At 52.9% G+C, this 2640-nt stretch overlaps 1 protein-coding gene across 1 annotated transcript; it reads left to right on the top strand.

Annotated features, from left to right (window-relative positions):
* The first annotated feature begins 248 nt into the window (after positions 1-248).
* MIXL1 (Mix paired-like homeobox) lies at positions 249-1634 on the top strand. The gene is made up of 2 exons (XM_030558362.1): positions 249-677; positions 1011-1634. The coding sequence occupies exons 1-2, from the start codon at positions 249-251 to the stop codon at positions 1632-1634; spliced, it is 1053 nt and encodes a 350-aa protein (XP_030414222.1).
* Positions 1635-2640: the final 1006 nt, after the last annotated feature.

The raw sequence follows: 2640 nt of genomic DNA, 5'->3' as shown, positions 1-2640 counted from the left end.
TCCCGCCGCCCCCCGCCTGCATCCTAAAGAGATCGGCTGGCTTGGGAAGCCTTTGATCATCCGAGACCAACCTCCATCCACCCCCGGGGCGTCTGGCCTCTCTGCTCCCACTATAAAGAGGAGCTTGGGGAGGCAGCCTAGCGGACAGGGAAACCCAAACAGGCTGGTCTCTCCAGTCCGCTCAGCCACAGCAGCGCTGTGCATCCCGCACGTTGGGCGGAGCCCCATGGATCTCTATCCCACCCAAAATGCAGCTCACGGGGGGGGCCTTGCCCCACCGGAGGGCCGCTTCTCCAGCGCCTTCTCCACAGGTAGGTCCCAGCTCTGTGCGCATCGGATCCCCGCTGCGCCCCAGCCCTAGCTCGGCTCAGGCACCCGTGGCTGACTTGCATTGTGTCTCCGCAGACAGGAGTGAAGCGGCCGGAGGTGGCTGCCCTTCTCTGTCCCAGGCTCTCAGCCCGCCCGCCTCGGCCACTGTGGCCGCTGCCTTGCCTGCCCCGTTCCCCCGGGACGCGGCTGAGCTGGTGCCTTCCATCTCTCAGCGCAGGAAAAGGACCAACTTCACCACGGCTCAGCTGGAGACGCTGGAGCTGGTCTTCAACAACACCATGTACCCCGATATCTACTTGAGGGAGAAGCTGGCCGACATGACCCAGATCCCGGAGTCCAGGATCCAGGTGAGCAGGAGACTAGGGTTCTCGTGTCATTTGTAAGGGTGAGGCCAGGATCCCGCAAACTGTCCGTCTCCAAACTCCCCAGCCACTTCGTGTGCGCGCTTCCTTGCCTCGCCTTGCCACGCTGCTCCCTTCTCAGAACAAAATCGCTCGATCATTAGACATCAGGCCAGACCCTAACCCCCCAGATAACCAGCTCTTTGCAGCGGCGAACATGCTTTTTCGATGGGGCTGATCCTGCCAGCTCTCAATCGCAGGTCACTAGGCTTCATAACACTGCATGGTGATGGTGACACATGTCCACGTCCCTACGGCTAATAACTGATCTCTTCCCAGGTCTGGTTCCAGAACAGACGTGCCAAATCCCGGCGGCAGCGAGGGAAACCTTGCAGCAGTCCAGCAGCTGCAGAGCCTTTCCCTAGCCACAAGGCTCCTGCCAAAAATGCACATCCAGCGGTGGGCATTCAGCAGCACACCTCAACCACAGAGCCGCACCATTACTACCAGGCCCCTGGGGGCCCTTCAGGGGTTGCCTACGCTACCCAGCCTCATTTTCCCAGCAACGGTCCAAGCACTAGCGTAAAGGCTCTGGAGGATCAGCAACCTCATTACGCGCTGTCGGGAGTAGCCCAGATCATTCAAATAAAAGAGGAAAACGCGGGTCCGTACAAGTGGCCCTCCACAATGCCCTTACAGCCTGGGCTGCGGGTGGATTTTGAGGGCGTCCCTCCGAATAGGGCTATCGGATCTGAAATGAACTTTCTAGTGCCCTCTCTGCCCCTTTCCGCCGGGGCGAGTAGACATGGCGGCAGGGGGAAGCTGTGTGGTCCTCATGTCCAAACGCCGCAGACTATGTGTGGACAATATTCGCCCGTCTCTGATGCAGACGACACCAGCGGCTATTCCGAGTCCAGTTCAGAGTGGGAGGAGAGCACCCTAAGTGCCTTCAGAGGAATCTGAAACCATTCAAGATCCGCGCGGGTGTGGGGGAAAGCAAAAGGAAACACGTGTAAAAGTTACTTTTAAGTAACTTTTTGTAATCATGGAGTTTTGAAAACGGCGAATTTCGGGTGTATCTTTTAGAGTGATAGCAATAAGTCTTGTAAGGCACAGGCCCCTTAGGAAAAGGGCATTTATTTGTGAGCTCAGTTGTCTGGCAAACAAAACTGCTAACCAACCACCTACGCGGTGCAATTTTATCAGCCAGACAACCTTCACCTAATCCAACCTATTTTACCCAGGAAAGGGAGATATGGCAAGAATTAAGTCCGTGCTAATGACTGTGAAAGAAATAGAAAGCAATTTCTTAGTTTCCTTCTTTTTAAATAACTTACAGATAAACAACACTTGTCTGCCTTTTAGGCTACGAGTAAAAAATCCCAAAGGGGCGTGACTCGCGCAACGCCGTATCTTGTTTGCACAAAGCAACTGAGAGCGCCACTGGTGAAACCAACCAAGAGGGAAGCTGGAGGTTACCGTAATCCTAGAACTTTTAAAACCCAATTCTCTCTCACCTCTCTTCCTAAGTTTCCTAGCAGCAGCCGTTGAATAACATGTTGCAGAATGCCTGTCTTTCACTGAACCCTAAGAGGTTCCTAAAACTCCTTGCTGGCAGACGGGAGAGAGGGAGTCACACCCAGGTCACTGGTTTGTGTAATATAGGGTCAGTAAATGAATAAACAGTATTGGAAAGAGAGAGAGTACCACGTGCAATGTTATCTCTTCAGTGTAATTAAATGAAGCTTAGTCTTCTGAAATGTGTAAGACTTCAGATTATTTCATAGTTAAGATGACACTCTATCAACAAATTTGGGAGTGTACAGAAGACCCAGTATTTCTGGGCAGTTCCACTCTCCTCCCCCCTTGAGATACATACAAGTGTTATTTGAATACAGTGAAAGTGTGTGTAACAAATTACCATGATGCATACAAAACTGTTCTCTCGCTTGAGGATGAAATTAAGTGC

The sequence above is a fragment of the Gopherus evgoodei genome, chromosome 3 (genome assembly GCF_007399415.2).
Source record: "Gopherus evgoodei ecotype Sinaloan lineage chromosome 3, rGopEvg1_v1.p, whole genome shotgun sequence".
In the NCBI taxonomy this organism is placed as follows: domain Eukaryota; kingdom Metazoa; phylum Chordata; order Testudines; family Testudinidae; genus Gopherus; species Gopherus evgoodei.
The sequence above is the reverse complement of the archived record's forward strand: the minus strand, read 5'-3'. Positions and strand labels throughout refer to the sequence as shown.